The 19,988-nt window shown below is 42.2% G+C and overlaps 1 protein-coding gene across 6 annotated transcripts in view; it reads right to left on the minus strand.

Moving 5' to 3' along the window:
* Nucleotides 1-19,988, minus strand: part of PARP6 (poly(ADP-ribose) polymerase family member 6) — a 216,417-nt gene that overhangs the window by 58,613 nt on the left and 137,816 nt on the right. For 4 of the 6 annotated variants that reach the window (XM_069222273.1, XM_069222271.1, XM_069222272.1 and 1 more), the window contains 2 exons: nt 11,317-11,389; nt 10,219-10,288 (listed from right to left, as the gene is read on the minus strand). In XM_069222273.1, the coding sequence (XP_069078374.1) occupies nt 10,219-10,288; nt 11,317-11,389 (143 nt within the window). The remainder of the gene's footprint in view (nt 1-10,218; nt 10,289-11,316; nt 11,390-19,988) is intronic. The other 2 variants (XR_011201330.1, XR_011201332.1) reach the window with 1 other exon arrangement.

Here is a 19,988-nt window from a genome sequence, read left to right on the forward strand (position 1 = left end):
ATTCTCGAGGGACAATATCCTGGCATACAGGATTACTATGTTATTTGTAATCCCAATGGGCCAGTTAACACCCATTAAGTGCCCACTGAAGTCTACTAGCGGTATGGAATAAGGGGCATCATGGTTTCAAATACAACCCTCAAATAGGCGATGCTGTACGAATGACAAACACAGCATAGGGTACTTATCAGTACAATAAGCTAGGTTACCACAAGAAGTAAGGTTGTTTAGTTTCTGCTATGACTAATAGGTCTTAACACAATATGTGGAAAAGTAATGTTCCTTTCGCTCTGTTTTTTACATTAGACATGTTATATGGCTATGTCATCCTCGTACAAAAATGTTCAATTTGACATGCTGTGCACCGTGTAATACATAAACTTTGATTTTGTTTTGCAATGCGTTTGATGAAGTTTTTGTACTCTGAAATGAATATTAACTGAGTTAATAAAGGATAATAATGTTTTCTACGTAAATTGCAACATAAAAATAGGGAGAAGTAAAGAAAACCCACACAGATAAGAAATGTAGGTAGACCTGGAAATAAAACCGAGTGATTCAGGTACAGTCGACACAAAGAAACCAGGGACACACGGCACAAAATCACAGGGATAATTGTGATAGGAGATTCAACATTAAACACAGAATGTTAAAGAGAATGACACAGCCAGAAGGAGGACTGCCCATGACATAATATTGTGAGATCACAAAATGATTAATATTTTAAGAGATAACAGATACTACAGAAGGAAGTGGTAATTGTGGAGCAATTAAACAAAACAAGCAGAGCAGGGAATAATGGTGAAAATACTGAATGCTTAAAGAATAAGGATTTTTTGTTTTACATTGGGAAATGCATGTAGGGTAGTCCACTTCAACAATTCTCAACAAGGCTTTGAAACGTTTATACATTATTATGAAAATGAAATCCAAATGTCGTTGTTTGCCTTTCACTGATAGTAACTGAGAGAGTAAGATGTCCAAAAATGCATGTTACAAGCTATTACAATTTTTCGCTACATATCTACAAATGCATCTGTATGTAGAAAACCTTAAACAAGCTCCCCTGGCAAGTAATATATGCTCCAAGAATTTCTGCTCCATTCCAGGTGGTTAAAAACTCACAGCCGCCATGTGCCATTAGAACTGGCAGCACCCTCCACATACCAGAACTGGTCTGGTACTGGTACTGTCTGCTCTGGAATCCTGACTATTCTTGATGTGGTCAAGTGGGAGTTATTGGGTCTGGGTGATCTTTGCCGTATCTGCTGTAAGTAGTGAAGAATGGTGAATAAGTTGCGGGTGGTCCTTGGGCTGGCAGAGTGGTGAGGATTGATCTAGGAACTTCTCGTAAGTGGATAGTGTTGGGCAGCTAACTAGTGGAGTCATCAGTTATGAAAGAACCTAGCACTACATCAGAAGAAACAAACACACGTATTATGTAGTAAATACGCAAACTAAATATTAGCACAGCCAGGAGCTCTAAGGGAAGCATTTCATAAGTGCTAGCAAAGTCTCCAGCTATGAAAGAAACATTAATAAAGTAACTTAAACCCAACAGTTCTCAAGAAAACACACTGTATGAAAATGCAAACTCAGTGAAGAAACCAAACACCTAGAAGTACTGAAGACAACATCAAGCAAACAATATTCAACATCTAACCGACACCATTTATGAGAGAAACAATCACAGCTACAACAGCCAGGGGCGATGGGATAGATCTAACGTCATGGGGAGTGGGAACTAGAAAATATAGAGACGAGCTTTAAATGAACCATACATAAGAGCCAACACCGCTGGCTACGGTAAATGGTAGCGGCAAATGAACCAAAGATGAGCACAGGCATTACCTTTGTGGAGTAAAAACACAGAGACTAGCAGAAACACCAGGAAAACGAAAGTTAAAGTAAAGTACCAAGGAACTACAAAAGTAATAGCAACGCCAGAACTCCACTCATCAAGGAGCCTTACATAAAATAGAACCAAACAGAACTGAAAACTGTAACTTCATCTGTAAGGCATAAGACAAACGCAACAACTACCACAGGTAGCAACTATATATGGACAAACAAAGCACAGCATTAGCAGTGAAGGAACCACTACCATAACCATCAGCCATAATGGAACACACAAGAGTTAGCACAACCATCAACCACAGTGGAATTAACATTCTAGAGGTGATATATGTTCATTGTATGGAATATGTTATATGCTATTCTTTGTGTATCATTATGTTGCACTAGATTAATAGAATATCCCTATGTCATTAGTTTTGAGGTGTTCTGGAATGTTTGATTTCTGGGCATTCAAGACTGTGGAGTTGGAGAGAGAATTTGTGGGCCTTTTGATTGGAATAAACTACGTTTTTGGCACTTTTACATTTCACAAAAGCCACAAAGCCACCAGCTGTGCGTAAATCAACATTGAAAAGCAAGCACATTACCCATAAAATAACCAACAAAAAAGAGTTCGGAACAGTCATTAACCATATATAACTATGACAGTAAAGGTAGCAAAGCAATCAACATAAATCAGTTGACACATCCATTACCTATAATCGACGGCAACACAATGTGCATGTGCTCTGTAATGAGATTAGCACACAAACATCAGCAAGATATTCCATTATGAAGGAACCCAACATGCTAGGCCAATAAGGGAAAGAGCTTACCAGAGATAGTACGGCCAATAACTATAATGTAACTTACTCACAGGAGCTGGTACAACCGTTACATAAGAAGGAACCAAAACACAAACCCTAGGATAATTGTGAACTAAGAAGGAGCCAACAGATAGGACAAGAGAGACATCAGCAGTAGATGGACCAACACATACAGCTAACAGAGGTAGTATCAAGGAAGGAAGGAAAGTACCAGAGTTACCACATCCATCAACTACAATAAAATGTCATCCCACCCCTTTCTCAGCTCCTGAAACTTCAATAAAGCTTTAATGTAGAAAGCATAAAAGCAGCCAGAAAGTGGTTGGTTTAGAGACATGAAACATGAAATGGAAGACCAAATGGACTACACTCAGAGAAACAAGCAGCTATGGGTCAGTGCAAAAATAACAGAAAGCAATGACAGAGACATTCCTACTTGTGCCCGAGAGAGAGAGAGAGAGAGATAATAATTGATCATCGGAAGATATGAAGAAATCACCCTGACTTTTAAAGCTATAGAACTCGGCACACCAATCAGCCAGAGAATGCATGTTAAAACTGAAAGAAGAAACAAACTCTGAAAAAGTCATGTATATACCATTGAATAACCGTAAAGAAAAGGCTCACGAAAACTACTGCAAATGCTTGCTAGTTTATTGCAGAAAACCCCTCTGTCAATAAACTAAGAAGTATTTGCAACAGTTCTGTGATTGCAACGTGGCTTGTCCTTTACGGTTCTTGAATAGCAAGTGGTTACATGGGAGTGACTGAGCCTGTGTTGGTCTGCACCTGACCGAGGCTGGCTGTAATTCATCAACTGGAGTACTTTTTGTGAAAAAAAATAATAATAATATATATATATATATATATATATATGGTATATATTTACACACCAAAACATGCTGTTTGTACATATAAATAAATATATATATATATATATATATATATATATATATATATATATATATATATATATATATATATATATGGAGATATGCTTATCTACGTGCGGGTGCCAATCGGTAAGTTATAGTTAGGACCTATTTTCCATAGGAAAAGCATTTTTTGACTTGCCTATAAATTTGGCGCCATTTTATGAATCTTCCCAAAATTTTACAAAAGAAGAGTCCTACTGTATCTTATTATGTACGGTAAGTTTCAGGATGATTTGTCAAATGGGGGCTGAGAAAAAGGGGGGGGTAAAAACAAAGCATTTCTCATGTTAATTCCTGAAGGGATTTTGAACATGACTACAGCCTGAACTACTGGATGGATACATTTGGCAGAAAGCTAGCTCTTGGTCCAGAAAGTGTGCTTTTTGTGATTTGGTGTAAATTCACTCAGTAGTTTTTGAGATATTAAAGGAATGAAAATATAAATATCTGGGCAGCGCCTAAGCACATATCTCATGGTGAGATCTGATTGGCTGTCAGCTCTTCAACCAGAAAGTGGTGGAAGCCATCTTGGGACCAATATATACATGGTTGCACCCACTGAAATACATTGTAGTGATTGGTAGGTTTTGAGGGTCACAAAAAGGAGAATGTAAAAAGGGTGATAACAGATTTTAGCTACAATATAAATAATGTGCTGCTAAGGTGATTTTACCCTGTAAAAAAGCCTACTGCTTGGATTTGATGAATCATGTTTGAGAGAAAACTGTTTTTTCATGATTTTCGCATAGAGGTTATGGAAGGTGCTCAGAATCTAATATGAGAGCATATTTTCTGTAAATTCACACTAACTTTCTCAGCCATATGAGAATAAAGTCTGACATTCTCAGTAAACATGTACTTCTAACAGGAGCAGCCTGTCAGTTGAATCCTTTGTGTTCTACTGCAGCCTCCCAGGGTGTTCTAAAGAACAACTAGAGCGCTAGCAGTCATACTTATGACAAAAGTGTGGCACAGCTGAAGTTATCTTGATTCAATCAAGCTGGAAAAACTTAAAACATTTAATTTAGAAAGGAACAAACTGAGGGGGTTCATTTAGTTTAAGTGAGTTCCCAACATTCTTCCTGTGGTACTTCCAACAGGAGCAGCCTCTCAGTTGATTCCCTTACATTCTACTGCAATCTCCCCGAGTGTTATAAAGAACAACTAGAGCACTAACAGTCTTATTTATGATAAAAGTGTGGCACACCTGATGCCATCTTGACTGAATCAAACTGGTAAAACATAAAACATTTAATTTAGAAAGGAACAAAATGAGGGGTTTCATTTCATCATAGAAATTATGGCTAGTGCTGTAGAAAGACAAATTAGGACACAAGTTCTCAAATATCTTCCTTTTCTGTTTCATTAAAACATTATGACATGGAGGCTGAAACATGCACTTTCTTCACCAGTGCAAGACTGCCAGTTAACTCCCTGGTGATCAGCAGTTTACTACAGTGTTCTTAAGAGCAATTAAAGTGCTAACATTATGAATTTAAGCCAAAAGCATGCAACATTTGTGTGCCATCTTGATGAAATCGAAATGGAAAACTGAAAGCATTTTTCTACTGAGGATACTGCAGTAAATGAGGAGATTAGGGAGGTTCATAACAAATAAGACTCCCAAGATGGCCACCAGAGAGAAATGTGCCCTAAATGTAGCACAAATATCACCCATATGTAGCGAAAGTATAGCCCAATGAGAGAAGTGTGCAAAACACCTATTGGTTTTTTTTTTTGCAGTTTTATTTAGCGTAGACTTGACCCAAAGGTATTTGAGCGCGTTACATGAGCATCAGTTACATGACACAAGGACACATTCCTTTTGGGCTTTAGGCATGGGGAGATTAAGTTATTTGTCCAGAATCACAGGATGTGGAGCTGACGCTGAAACTCAAACCTGGTTCCCCAGTTGCAAAGTCTGCAGCTCTAGCCATAATGCCACATTCTCTCTCCTAAGTGTAACAAATAATTAAGTAATCAACTGCATAAAAAACATCAAGATAGCAAATAATTTAAAAGTGCTTTGTCGCGATTTGAGAACTCTAAAAATATATTCTCATTTTAGTTTTTTAGTGCACTAACCATAATTTCTATGGGAATAAGACCCTCTAATTTTTATAATTTCTAAAGGAAATGCTTTAGGTATTACAGTTTTGATTACATCAAGATTGCATCAGGCTTGCCACACTTTTGTAATAAATACAGAATGTTGGCAATCTAGTTGTTCATTAGAATACTGTGGGGAGGCACATGTCAGGGGCACGGACTCAGATAATTGAGGGCAGAAAGGAGGGTGCAGAGGCAACAAGTTGAGCATGCTTGGTAGGCAGGAGGGGCAGCGGCAGCAAAAAGGACCATGGAGGGCATGGCGAAAGGGGGGCAGGGTCAACAAACCAACCACGCAGGACAGGCAAGAGAGGCTGTGGGAATATAACAAACTATTGAGGGCAGAAGGAAGAGGCAGTGGCAGTACAACCATACATGCCAACATCCACGATTCAGGCAGGAGACTCACAATGTTGTTAAGCTCAAAGGGGCTCTATTTTCTCTGTCTCCTGTCTAAAATCTCCTCTTTTTCAATGTAAGTCAATGGGGAAAATCAATTCCCCAGATTATTTTTTCAAAATCTCCCTCATACCAAGTTCAAAATGTTGGCAAGTATGATACATTAGATTACTTATGGCAGGAGGAATGGGGTAGAGACATGGACTCAGATAACAGAGGGCAGGAGGGAGTTGGGAGACGGGCAGGGCACCAAACTGACCAGGGCAGGTGTTAGGGGTTGCAGCAGCACAATACACCACACAGGGTAAGCAGAACAGCAGTGCAGCACAACGGACCATGGAAAGCAATAGGGAGAGGACAGTGCCATGCACATGGACAACAGAGAGCAGAGGGGAAAAAGGCAAGGGCAGCAAGCTGACCATACGGGACAGACAGGAGGGACAGTTGCAGCATAACAGACCATGAACATCAGGAGGGAGGGGCAGAGGCACGACAACGGACCAGGCATGGCAGAAGTCAGGGGACAGGGGCCTGCACATGGAAAACAAAGGGCAGAGAGGTCAAGGCTGGAGCAGCAAGCTGACCATGGACAGCTGGCGGGATGAGCACTGGAAGCACAATACACCATGGAGGGCAACAGTGAGACTATAATGGCACACACACATACAAGGGGGCCAGGGGAGTGTGGGGGGGCAGCAAGCTGACCACACAGGGCAGGTGGAAGGGGCTGTGGCAGCAAAGAAGGCCATGCATGACAAGTGGGAGGGTAAGTGGCAGCACAACAGCCGTGGTAGGTGCAGGGGCATGCACAAAAGACCAACGAGGACAGAAGCGATGGGAAGGGGCTGGACACACGCAAGAGAGGGCAGGGGAAGGGGCTTCACAACAGGCCAAGTGGGGTAGGCAGGAGGAGCAGCTGCAGCGCAACAGAGCATTGAGGACAGAAGGAAGTGGAAGCAAACTGGACAATGGAGGAAAGGGATAGGGCCATGGAATTCAGACCGGTAGGTTGGAGGTGGCAGGGACAGGTGGCAGTCATCTGATCATGCTAGGCAGGTGGGAGGGGCAGGTCCAGCTCCTCAGAAGACTCAGAGTAGATTGGAGGGGCAGTGGATGGCCCATGGAACATGGTGGCCAAAAGGGAGGGAGCAGGGGCAAGCACACAGCCAGTGGAGAGGAGGGGAAGGAGGGAGAGGGCAGCAAGCTAAGCACAAAGGCGAAGCAGGAGGGCACTGATGGAGCATAGAATTGGGCATTTGAGGACAGGAGGAGTGGGCAGGGACATCAAACTAGATGGAGGGCAGTTGCAGCACACTGGACCATGCAAGGCAGAAGGGAGTGGGCTGGTGCATGCACTCGGGCAACGCAGGTGTAAGGAGGAGGTGGATGGGGCAGCAAGCTGACAAACAACAGCCTCACAGGGCTGTAATGAGGGAGCAGCAAGCTTGGGTGGGGGCAGCATAATGTCAGGCCAGGCCTGTATCCACCACCCCCCACAACGTGCATTGCAATGGGCATTTTACTTAACATTTAAAAACGCTAGAAATCACTAAAAAAATCAAAGGTTACTGGGATGTTATAACTAGGCTCAGAATTTACACGCACAAAACCATAGAAATTTAGCTGTTATAGAATTATTTCAAGTAACTATAACTTGCACCCTCGGCATGCACTGCTAATTCCTCCAGATATTACACCACTCATGACATCTTCTATGACATCATTGATAACATCACTGTAACATTTGCAGTAAAATTATTGATGAGAAAACTGTGCATTGCGAGGGTGGGAGTTACATTACCTTAGGGCACGAGTTACAGTTATGTGAAATAACTCTAACTATAATAGTTACATTTCTATGGTTTTGTGCATGCAAAATATGAACCTTTGGTTTTTTGGTGAATGTATATATATGTATGGAGAGAGAGAGGATAGATATAAAAAGATATAGATACACAGACATAGATACTTCATGTTTTGGTGCAGCGCTATAAAAACAATTGAACCGTGAAATGTGAGAAGTATATCACAGTTGCCTCTGAAATACAGAGTTCACCACTATAATGAGAGCTGCCAAACTAATCTCCATAGTCTTTACATTGTCAGGTATACTATGATTATGCACCTTTATCTAAATTTTGTGGTAATTGAGCAAATTATGTGGTACATCCTGTAGTATTTGTATCGTTTTGTGATGGAAACATTTTGCTATATTAAAAATTTGTGAATTATGTGAATAATTACATGGTAAATGTAGTGCATTCATAAATAGATGGTAGATGCTGTAGCCACAGAATAGCCCAAAACCATTGACCCTCACCATTAGCCATTGTTTTATTTACAATGTATTCAAGAATGGTAGCCAAAGCCTAAATATTCCTATTCTAATTAGTAACCATTAGTAGCAGTACTTTGAAGAAAACTGCTTTTAAAAGCTACGTGCCACAAATAAACATGGAATATAAAAAATACATGACCGGTACTTTTCATAATGAGATCTCCTAGCTCCATCTCGTAGTTCTAGTCACATGTACATATTTATATATATATATTGAGTCCAACTCCAATAAAGACCAATATCTCTCTGCAAAAAGGCAGACGTCTCAAGAAAACCCTAAGCTCAGTGCCTTCAATAATCTAAAACACCTTAAAATAGTTAACCACTGACAGAGGACGTACAGAACCAGTTACCCCTCAGAAGAAGAGAAGCAGACACATGACTCAGAAGACTTTGGCCTTGAGTAAAAAGAGACATTTATGTCTCAAGAGCCCAACAAATGTTCTCATATGAGAGAAGGGAGACCGACCAGTGAATCAGGAAATGCAGACCCACTAGTGAATATGTGAAAAGGGGCAGTGACCCATTCCCTAGGATCCCATTACCAGATATCCAAGTGTACTTATAAAAGGAGAGATATTTGCTTGCAATCCAGGCAGCCACAGAAGGCAGAATATCCAAAGGAACTAGCAGTCCAACAGGGGGAAGGCAGTCTTACCCAGTCTCACCAGAAGAGGAAAGCTGTCCAAGTTCATGTGAAGATATCCAAGATATGTGGCAGGATTTTACCTCTAATGGAAAATGGATAGTGAGAAACCCCAGAGTGTGAGGATGCCCCAGCAGGAACCTGGGATCTCAACAGAGACATAGGTTTAACCTGAGATTCCCAAGTGTCCATGGAACGTAGCTGGGAGAAGTGTGAAAGACCACAAGGTTCAGTCAGGAAACAAAAGATAAAAGAAGAAGAAAAACAAAGCAAAAGTAGGAACAATCTATAAAGTCATTATAACTCAGCTAATTGTGTAACTTTCAACTTTTAATAAAAGTACTCATAAGTCACTCAAATGACATGTCTCATGTACGGCCATGTCATTCCATCCCTTGCAAGGCATTACTTGTCAAGGGGCTTGAGAGTGGCTTGGACTCAAGCTCTACAAACTACAACAGTCAGCTATAAGGCTATCAAGAAATAAGCACTAACGTAGACTAAATCTGTAACACAAACATTACAGATGCCACGGGCATCAGCAATAATGTAAGCGTCACACCTGAGACACCACCTACTTCGTAGTGTACACAGAATGCCTACTACAAACATCACTGATAATGGAACCAACAAACGGGAACTAGCACACCCATCCATTATAATGGAACCAACACACAGGTAGTAGGACAGGCAAAGGCATCAAAGTGCAATGTCCAGCTCAATAGTCATCTATAAAAGAACCAAACATAAGAGTTAGCAAACACAACAACTGTAAACGACAGAATCCATTATGCTAATACATAAAGGACAAAAGTAACTTAAATAAATAGACACTGTTGAACTAGGTGAGCAAAGCTAAGGGTAAAACAAAATAATATCATGAATGTGTTGACTGCCTGAGTGAACCGTGCAGGAAAATGGACTGGCTGGAAGGTAATATCTGAAATATAATGGCGATTTAACACAGAGAACAGCAGGGATTCATATCCAAGATGAAGGATCAGACAGACGATAAAGCTATGAAAACAAAAGCACGTCAATAGATGAAAGTTATGAAGGTAAGACAATGAAGAGTTCCTTGCCAAATGAGAAGATGGTTAAACATAGAAAAATGGGAGACAACCTTACCTGAGTATCCAAAGGAAATACTGGAGATGGGGCTCAGGTAGATCCCTTTGCCATAGGCTGCTCCATGCAGCTTGCAGGAAAACAGCAGGGTGAGCAACATGGGTACAGCTGAGCTCTCTTCTCCCTTCACTGAATCCAACTTTGCCTACTCACTGCTAATGGGGATAAGCAAAACAAAGGGACACCTAGGAGGGAAGTGAGATCCTAAACAGAGAAGGGACTCAGGAACTCAAAGACTCCAAGGCCCCCATTATAGCAAATGTGCCTAACCCCTCTGAAAATCTGCATCGGTAAATACTGATTCTTCAGGTTACGGTATCAGTATTATGTCTTGGGTAATGAGCACCTGGGTTAAGTTTACATACTGTAAAACTGCATGTAATAAAAACTGCATGCTGTTTTCCTGTGTTATCGGAAACTGCTCCAGTTCTGCGTGGTAATGTTTTTACTACATGTTTTACAATGAGGGCTCTAGATATGTCTGATAGTCCATGCCACTTGCAAACTGTCTGAAATCCATTTCAGGACATGGAAGCTCATACAAACTCGTTTATGGTGAGGTGTATCTAGATTTTGCTACTGTACTGTATTACAGTTGTTCAAATCCACTCTAATTGTTCAAATGTATTTTGCCTGATGACAATTAGTGAGTAAAATCCACACAGAGTCCACAGGCTCACAAATGTAGAATCAGACCAAAAACAATGGCAGGTTGTCCAGTCCTACCCAGACCCAACCTGGTCTGCAGCATTGTGTTCATACCATCATTTCTCCCCAGGTTCCATTTTTGATTCTTTACAATCATCTTGTGGTTCTTGTCTCCACCATCCAGTCTACTGTGAAAGGGTAATTAGCATTGCTTAGACGAAATCCTTAAGCTACTATTATGCATATTCTGGTAGTTTCCAGGCAATTAAACCTTCAGGAGGTGCAGGGCCTATATTCCCAAAACATACCTACTCTCCCCTTGTCCCCACATCATTAGTACATGGAATAACATCACCCTTCCCTCTTCTGTGACAAGTGATAAATGTAATGATGAACATGGCCTGATACTGAGACTGCACAATAATGTATTTATGTAACATCCATCCTTACCTGCAGCTTAGTGTAGGAGGCGTTTACTAGCCCATTACGTAAGATAGAATGCCAGTTCTCAATATGAGATCCGCTGCAAGGCAGAAACACAAAGTCAGTTATGTAAACAGTAAATATACTCCACCTCTTATCGCCCAGTCACATATTTGCTATCCCTGACATCCATCACCCAGGAAATGAAAAAAGGGCTTCAACCCCTATCCTATCCAACTCTCCCATCTTCAGCCATTAATTAAATCATCGCATGATGGATTATTTTTTCCAAACATTAATTAATTCTAACCTGATGTTCCTATTTAATTTTCCATTGTCAGCACGTCCCTTCAATAGCATAGGCTTGCCTGTGGATTTCCGGGGTTTACAGGTCACTTCACTCTCTTAGCAGTGGAGCATACTAAATCGCATTTCACTTACAACTTGGTTAATCTCTCACATCTCAAGGACCAACAAGACTTTCATCTCAGTGATGTCTGAAAGCCTGCAGAAGTCTCAACTCCCACTGGTATTTTAATTAAAAAATAATTCTGCATGTAGGAGGATTTCTGAAGGTGCTTGTAAATACCATCAGGCTCATCTGCGGTAGTACCTGTCTAGCACACCTTTCAAGATACAGTCATTGGCACCTTTCTTGCAACGGCTTCATCTTGTGCATTTACTGGAGTATCAGTCACCTATCCCTGTGGGCATAGCCTAAAGATATGGCAGGAGGATGTCTGGTGGCAAAAAATCTTATGCATCACTGCAAAGCATCATAAAATGTATTTATTGCATTTGAATGAACATGGCAAGAGGCCTTTTTCTAAATCATTCCAGAAGAACCACGAAGAATGCTACAGAACACAAACGTTTGGAGCATTTAGAGGAAAGACAATAAACAATATTTATATACACATCCAAGAGAAGTAAATGAAACTACCATATTTTAAGTGTAACCCAGGAGAGTGATTTTAGTACAATGAAAAGTTTGCTCACAAGTTATTACTTTGATACTATTTGTCCATAACCCTCCTCCTGTTACAAGTTCATAGGCACCTACCACCACACTGTGCAGTATCCAACAAACTGCCCTACTGAAAAAACATGAAACACCCAAAAGGTGATGGGCGAAATACTACCAGTTTGTCTAACCACTGGTAATTACTCAGGGTGCCATCCCCAGCCACCGTTCTTTTTCTCACCATACCACCTCAGTCTGAACCTAGCCATATGCAAATCAGTCTTGACTCTCTTCCTGAAAACAGTTCAGCCTGAACTGCCAGGTCAGGTCCACCCTGAACCAGAACATGAGCAACCCAGGACTGGTTTCACCCTAGTTATGGACTCATTGGCCAAGTGCAGCTTGGTTCCAGTTACACAGTAAGCATTGGACCTACATCAGGCATACCCATGCCACTTAGGGCAGTATATGAAACACACAAAAGGTGATGGGATGAATGCTTGCAATCTTTCTAACCACTGGCAATCGCTCGGGTAGCATCCCAACTTATCGTTGTTTCGCTCATCATGCCATCTTAGTTTTGACATCACTCATGACGTTCTATGATATAATTTATAACATCACTGAGGACATCTCAAATTACATCATTGATGACATTATGTAATGAGTGTGCTACTTTGTTTTATAGTTTATATAGTGGTGGGTAAGTACCATTTTACTTGTCTACCTAATTTTCTACAGCCTGGGTCCAGCTAATGGGTATGTTTACAAAACATGTGCCCTTAATGTACCATAGGTGTGTAGAGGTATTGAACACGTTATAAATCTTTGCATTCAAGAGTAACTCTATGTGCAGGTGACTTGTGTGATGTTCCACACAAGAATTTTGGTTCTGGACAAAACGTTTTCAACAGGAGTAAGATTCTACGTAGTAGATACCAACTTTTGTAAGCAGCCTTGAGTTGTTAGACAGAATCGTGTCAGCATGACAATTTCTACATAACATAGAAGGGTGTGCCACAGGTACTAACCTATGTACATGTGCTTGTTTTGCTTGAAAAAATGGACTACTATAAAGCTGTCAACAGGGCCAGCTTTTGGGCGGTGCGAGCGGTACGGCCGCACTTGGCGCTGACCTCAGGGGGGCACTGTGTTTGGCAATAACTTCTGAAACGTGCTGAAAATTTTCTTGTGCGTCCAGCCTTCAGGAAACAATGAAAATGTCAAGATACCTCTTGTGATTAATGTTCCTGCTACGGAGAGGGATGGGAGTTTTGCCTAGTGGCAGTTTTGACTCCTAAAGTAGCATAGAGGGTTAATATACCTGCTGCAAAAAAACAGAACTATGGGGTATACTTAAGAAAAGTGGTGCTGCAACCAGGGCAGCGCCACTTTTCTTGCACCCCCTTAGCGCCCCCCTAACGCCACCATGTGTGCGTCATACTTAAAATACAGCACACAATGGGGGTAGTTAGAGGACTAGCGTCAGAATTTTTTACGCTAATCTGCCGCTTTGCAGGATTAGCATAAAAAATGTTGACGATAATCTTACAAAGCACTCAGAGGCCCATTGTAACCAATGGAAGCCTCCTTTTCATGCCTGAGCAGGCGTTAATGCACTGAGTAGGCGTTAAAAGTGCTGGACAAAAATGACGCAAAGAAATCTGACAGATTTTTTTGTGTCATTTTTTTGGGATGCCCCCTTTGCATACATTATGCCTGGTGCGGGCATAATGTAGCGCAAAGGGTTACAAAGATTTATAAATACGGCGCAACATTTTTGGCCTTCTAACACCACATTAGCATAAAACAATGACACTAATGTGGCATTAGAATGGAACTAGGGGCTCTCAAATATGCCCTTATGGGGCATATTTGAAAAAAGTGGCGCTGCACAAAGTGCTGCGCCACTTTTCTTGCGCCCCTTAGCGCCCACCTAATGCCACCATGTCTGCGGCATATTTAAAATATGGCACACCACGGCGGTAGTTAGGGGACTGGCGTCAGAGTTTTTAATGCTAGTCCGGCACTTTGCAGGATTAGCATCAAAAATGTTGACGCTAATCCTGCAAAGCACCCAGAGGCCCATTGTAACCAATGGAAGCCTCATTTTAATGCCTGCTCTGAGCAGGCGTTAAAAGTACCGGAACAAAATGATGCCAAGAAATCTGTCAGATTTCTTTGCACCTTTTTTTGTTCTCCACTAACAGGGGGATGTCCCCTTTGCATACATTATGCCTGGTGCAGGCATAATGTAGAGCAAAGGGTTACAAAGTGGCGCAATACATGCACTGCGTCACTTTGTAAATATGGTGCAGCGTTATGGCCCTTCTAACGACACATTAGCTTAAAAAATTACACTAATGTGGCGTTAGATGGGCAGTAGGGGCTCTTAAATATGCCCCTATATTTTATGTGGATACCTGAGTGGATTAGTAAAGCCAGCCTTTACAAGTGCTTTAAAACAAATGAATGTATGTGAAAGGGGGCAATGGAGAGATGGGGGGCACATTTGCCGGGTGATGGTGAGTGAAACCGAGGAGAAGGTCATGGGGTAGGGGGCGCCAAAATAAACTGTTGCACAGGGCGCCACCAGTCCCATAGCCGGTCCTGGTTGTTACCATGAAGGTTGCAGGTAGTATAATCTTTAGCACCTTCAGATCATGGTTATTGCTAGCAAATAGTATCCTTTTTGACAAGTGTTGCATACACTGTAGATTGTTCTTAGTAGATATGTTTTAATACTCTGTGGTGTGTTTCTCATGAAAGTTTCACTGTTTGCAAAAAGTGTGGTATAGATCAAACCCACTCCTTTAAGTAAGCACTGTTTACAGTACTCAGTTCTTTGCTAATTTCAACTTTATTTCTCACATTAGGTTCGGTGACTTTCAGGAGTTTTATACAGATAAAAGCTGTCCATAGTACGGCATTTGTTTTGGAACTAACATTCACTATTTTTAGGAACTGTGAACAGTTGTATTCAGATTGAACACTGTACTCAATGACAGTTTCATATATCTGTTGTTGATTGCTATTGTGAACTATGCTGGCTGTAAAGTGTATGGTATAGGGTTAATTTTGCATATAATGCACACTTTCTACATATAAGAGAGTTGTATCTGTGATGGCAGTAAGGATGGCGATATCCTCCTGAGCTATTTTGTACTTTCTGTCAGACCTCTAATGCCATAGTAGTTTATACAGCACTATGCCGGAAAACAAAGCTTGAATGATGTCAAAAGTTATGTCATCAGTCATGTCATTAGTGATGTCATCAATGATGTCATTTGAGATGGCACCAGTGATGTCATAAATGATGTCATAGAACATGTCAGGAGTGATGTCATATGTGAGGTCGTAAGCAGTGCATGGCAGGGGCGCAAGGTATAGTTAGTGCTGCTAACTATAACTGGTAAATTTCTTTTTTTTTCTTAGTTCAAAATGTTAATGTTGTCATTGACAAATTCACCTGAAAACAGATCTTGTTTTCACACCTAACTATATTGTTACTTTAAGCCCTGTGGACCCCATTCTCCAGGGCCATACATATAAATTAAAAGGGGAGGGGGGCTGCCCCCCCGAGCCTCTTGAAGCCCTGCAGACTCCATCCCCCAGAGCCTGTATTTTGTAAGGGGTGGGGACTCCATCCCCCAATCCCCCAGAGCCCTGTATTTTTTTAAGGGGAGGGAAGCCCCTTCCTGAGCCCCGGGTACCCAATCTCTGGGGCCACTTAATTAAATAAAGGGGAGGGGAGGGGAGGGGAGATTTGCACTGTTCCAAACACATGGGCAGCCATCTTATGAACTGTTGTATGATTTACTAAAAAAAACAAAAGAAAAAAATGGCTATCTATATATGCACAAACTGGATGCAATTTTTGAATGTTTTTAGTAAAATGTAAGAAATACAATCAAAGATGGCTGTTCTTTGTGTGTGGATGCAAGGACATGAATGGTAGGCCATCTTTGAATGCTTTTTACTTAAGTCTAACAAAAGCAATTCAAAGGTTGCTGCCCTTGCATCCACAAGCATGCACACGCAAGTCTACAAGAATGCACACAGAAGTGCACATACAGGTGGCCATCTTGGAATACATCTGTAAGCTCTTCTCCAAAATGGCCACTGCTTGTATTACGCAGGTGGGATGCTGCCCATTGCAAGCAGCGCGGGTGGCTGCTAGCTATACGCTTTAATTACTGCAGATGGGACATTCGCCTATTTTTGGCAGATTTCCCGCATCTGCCCACTCTAAATAAGCACCTTAAACTTTGACAAAGGAACATTGATGACACTGTTTTCACATATTTTTGGGGACTGACAGAAGTGGCAGTAGACACTTAAAGTCAAAGGAAGGGTGCTTATTCATTTAGGTCAATACTGATACTTTTTTAGCACCGCATTTGCGGGGCTTTTTAATGCAGAAGCGGCGCAAACTTACAAAATACTATTGCATTTTGTAAGTTTGCGGCGCTTTTGCGTTAAAAAGCGGCGCAAATGCAGCGCTAAAAAAGTATAAATATGGGCCTTAGTATCATACCACATAAGGAGACTGTTTTATAAATTTTTCTGGAGGAAGGTCAAATTTCATTGTGAATCAGATGTTGCCTTAGACTACCCTTTCCCATGCCTAACCACACCCTTTCAGTACACCAATCTGGAAGACTGAAATGGAAAGTATAAGCCATGTAGGTAGAGCCAGTGAACACTGCAAAAAACAAAAAAGTGAGAAATGGATTGCTTGAATTCATTTCGGCTGATACTCTGGCCCACGTTCCTGTGTAATAGTAAAGGCTTTCCTGCTTTCAGTTTCCATTTGCTATGAATTCTAGGGGGGTTTTATGTGTTTTCTAATAAAACTGCAAAAATCTATGTTCACTTTTTTTTGCTCCACACAAATTCGCTGTCAATGGTGCTTTTTTCAGTGATTATAAAGAAAGCATCTTTTAATTCCTTCCCTCTCCATTCACATTGTCATTTACTCCTCACTTCCTTCTTGCTCCTAAGTCCTTTCTTTGTACCATTTCAAATAACTTTTCATTGTTTCACCTCTCTGCTTGCCTGATTTCCCAGTACTCTGCCCCCTCTTTTCAGCAGCTGAGGGCCACCCATGTCAAGCATGTGCATGGATGAAGGTATGTTTGTACTATATTAAGATCTGATTGTAGGAGATAAAAGGTTAATGGTTGGCATTTAATACACTTTCCTATTGTTCTGATCTTCAGAAAATGGCAAAGATTGGATGAATGTAGAGTCTCTACCTAGAACAAGATATGTAAACTGTGGAGTTCCTGGTGTTCTGTTATTGCAAACCAGTAACACAGCACATTGTTCTTTGCCTTGAGATAACTGTTGTGCACCGTGAGAAGTGCACAGCCTAATCAGGTATGTTTCTGGGCCTAACTGCGGGGACTCTACCATCTGGCTCCTTCCTCACAGAGTTACCGCTATTATATTCACAGCGGTATTTGTCACACCCCTGAGCTACTGGCATGCCCCGTTGTGAACATAACATTCCTCCTCAACTTAAAAATAAAAAACAAACATTATACCTGAAACCATGAATATCAACAATATTCAGAAAAATTTCTTTTTTTGACCGCCTGATAACTTAACATGTAGAACACGTGATATGTAAGACTGCAACTATTTCACCTAGAATACAGTTCAGCTATGAACACACATAGGGGGTGATTCTAACTTCGGCGGGCGAAATACTTTGTGGGGCCCTCTTATGGGGGCCCCGCGGCACCCCCTACCGCCATCCTGTTCCTGGCGGGCGAACCGCCAGGAACAGGATGGCGGTAGGGGGTGTCAGAATCCCCCATCGCAGCGCAGCAAGCTGCGCCGCCATGGGGGATTCTAAGGGCAGCGGTAAACCGTCGGGAGACCGCCGGTTTACCCTTTCTGACCGCGGCCAAACCGCCGCGGTCAGAATGCCCTGCGGGGCACCGCCGGTCTGTCGGCGGTGCTCCCGCCGACCCTGGCCCCGGCGGTCTGAGACCGCCGGGGTTAGAATGAGGGCCATAGTCTTTGAGTCTCATGGGTGCAGTGATGCGAGATCGCAAATTATATCTGTCCCCACCTCTTTTCAGGGTGACATCAGGCACCACAATTTCAGGTAACTTGTCGGACTCTCTTACACCGGCCTCTTGGTTCACCTCACCAGTTCCGGCTGTTTCCGCATACTCGCGAGCTTCTGGGCGGTATTGAGGACCCACTGGGGGACAGATTTCTCTGTGCAAGTCAGGCATCAGATCTTCTTCCGGCTCTTCAAGAATAGTCTCAGTCATACCCTTTACTTCGGGTGCCTTTTCATCACAATGGTACTGCTTGAACCATGAAATGTTCGGGGTAACGGTCTCCTCGTTTCTCTTGACAGTCACTAAAGTCCCCTTTATTCTAACAACTGCCCATGGATGGGGCTCAAATGGAGTTTTGAATTTTCCTCCGGGATATCGATTCTTTATTAGCACCAGATCTCCCACTTGCATGTCCTTCACACGAGCTCGCATTTTCTTTGACATCCGGTCATTATTAGCTTGTCTGTTCCGTAACTTCATTTCCACTTGATCATGGATCCTTGTGGGAACACTGATCTGAGGTATGGTGTCTCTCACATCCCTTCTCATACAAATGGAACTGGGTGACATTCCAGTCGTGCTGTGTGGCGTCAAACGATATTCTCTCAGAAATTCAAAAATCGCACAGTCTAGGTTCCTTCCTTGTGCTACTGCAATTCGTATCACCTTATTGAGAGTTCGCATGAATCTTTCTGCTTCCCCATTGGCTTGAGGCCACCGAGGGGTGATCTTGCGGTGATGGATGGAGTGCGAGGCCAGATATCGGGAAAAGTCGTGGCTTGAAAACGGGGGACCATTATCTGTCCTTAATTCTTGCATGATTCCATGGGTGGCCATTATTTTCTCCAGGCACGGTATCACTTTTTCCGTGGTAGTGGATTCCAACAGCTCGATCTCCGGGTACTTTGAAAAATCATCAATGACCACCATCATGTGCCGACCATCTGGTACACTGCCTAAATCTGCACTTGCCCTCTGCCAAGGAGTGGATGGAATTGGTTCTGTAATGATAGGGGATGGAGGATCCGCAGGCCCCACCATTTGGCAAACATGACACCGCTGTATTGTCTGTTCCACTCAGGAGTCCATATCCGGGAACCACACTTTACTTCGTAGCCTGGCTTTGGTCTTCACCATGCCTTGATGGGCAGCATGAGCTAGATCAATCGTTCGTTGTTGCAAGATATCCGGGATGACGAGACGACTGCCTCGCAAAAGACAGTCTTCTGATGATACGGCCAACTCGTGTAGAACACGGAATAATAGCTGTAGTGCCACACTTGCATCTGCGGTTCTAAGTGCCAGATTTTGTTTCAAACAATGCCACTTCCCGTCCTGAACACATGACATGGCTAGCTGCAAAACTTCATCTCTTTGGGTGGCTTCCTGGATTTCTCTCAGCGACATAGGTAGTGGCCTCGATCTCTCCACCACTAGCCGCACATACTCCTCAATGTCCTCCACTTCGCCCTTTTCCTTTTCTGATGCAGGTCGGGCATGGCGTGATAAGTAATCAGCCGGATTCTGGGTGCCAGGCTGATATACCACAGAGAATTGATATCCTTGCAGTTGTAAGATCCATTTCTCTATTCTTGGGGGAGGCTGTGATGCTGTCTTGTTGAATAATGGTATGAGGGGTTTATGATCTGTGTAGA

Source organism: Pleurodeles waltl, chromosome 3_1, assembly GCF_031143425.1.
Source record: "Pleurodeles waltl isolate 20211129_DDA chromosome 3_1, aPleWal1.hap1.20221129, whole genome shotgun sequence".
In the NCBI taxonomy this organism is placed as follows: domain Eukaryota; kingdom Metazoa; phylum Chordata; class Amphibia; order Caudata; family Salamandridae; genus Pleurodeles; species Pleurodeles waltl.